Below are 1,140 nucleotides of genomic sequence, written 5' to 3'. Positions count from 1 at the left end.
ACAGGTGGGTAATCCCTCTGTGTTGTTTTAAAGGGCATGATTTCTGGATTAATGTCTTCCTTTGTATCGCAGCCTCAAAGAAGTCCCACTGTTTCATCATCATGGTCTAAAGATCCGCCATCATGGCGGTGATAATTTTAATTAACTTTGCGCCAAACAACACACTTGAACACCGTGAGAGCTCTAAATAAGTGCCTTTTAATGCCTTTGGGTAATATCCGGTACACAATGGGAGAAGCAATGATGGAAGAACTAAGTGTCCACGTGTGATTAATCCTATATGTACAAAATGGTATAAAAGAGCTCGATACGTTCTCGGTCGGCACAGCAAAGCAAGAGCTCGAGGAGGCGATTCACCCACCGACACCGACACCAACCGAACATCTCAGAAGATCTGCACCATGAGACAGTCGGTCATGTCCGTCATCTTCGCGACAGCACTGTTTTTTGAGTGCTACACCATGTCGGTGGCGATACCCATGAGCAAGAGTGAAGACGGTTCCTTGGAGCAGGACGCCTTTGGCTCCTTACTGAGCGACGAGGCGGCAGAAAACAGCCTCGGCAGCGCAGGTGTAGCTGCCGTGGGGGAGACCGGCAGGCCCAAGGTGATCGTGGTTGGGGACGCGAGTTTGTGGAAGGACCTGCGGGCGCTGTACAAAGGACTGACCCTCTACAAGCAGAGAGCCGGTGAGAACGGCCTGATCCTGGACCGCAGGGACGTCGTCCAGGACCCAAGCATCGCCGTCATCAGAAGGGACACCATGAGATGCATGGTGGGACGAGTGTATCGGCCATGCTGGGAGGTCTAGGACATTTGGCTCCATCCTGCAAGGCCTTCCCCATCGAATTTACCCTAAAAGACCCGCCACTGACCACATGACCCAACCACATCCTGTCCTGCCTCATGCTGAGCTGTAACCGAATGTATGTATGTGTCTATACCTAAATTGGTGCAAACCTTCAAATAAAAGTCACTGAAACTTAAAAGTATCTCCTGTCTTGTGCGTCTTAACGTTACAGTAAAAGCGAGACCTACGATCGTGTGATAGGGATTGCACTTGCTGATATTTTCGTCTATAATTGCAGCATGTTTTACCAACTATCCTCTCATTTTTTAAAGATCTTTTGCATGTCTGGTGT

At 49.2% G+C, this 1,140-nt stretch overlaps 1 protein-coding gene across 1 annotated transcript; it reads left to right on the top strand.

Moving 5' to 3' along the window:
- Positions 1-401: 401 nt before the first annotated feature.
- On the top strand, positions 402-809 carry pmchl (pro-melanin-concentrating hormone, like). The gene has a single exon (XM_030065622.1). It carries the CDS (start codon positions 402-404, stop codon positions 807-809), a length of 408 nt encoding a protein of 135 aa, XP_029921482.1.
- The last annotated feature ends 331 nt before the right edge of the window (positions 810-1,140 follow it).

Source organism: Myripristis murdjan, chromosome 12, assembly GCF_902150065.1.
Source record: "Myripristis murdjan chromosome 12, fMyrMur1.1, whole genome shotgun sequence".
NCBI classification, from domain to species: Eukaryota; Metazoa; Chordata; class Actinopteri; order Holocentriformes; family Holocentridae; genus Myripristis; species Myripristis murdjan.
Note: the sequence above shows the minus strand (reverse complement) of the source record. Positions and strands in the feature narration are given on the sequence as shown.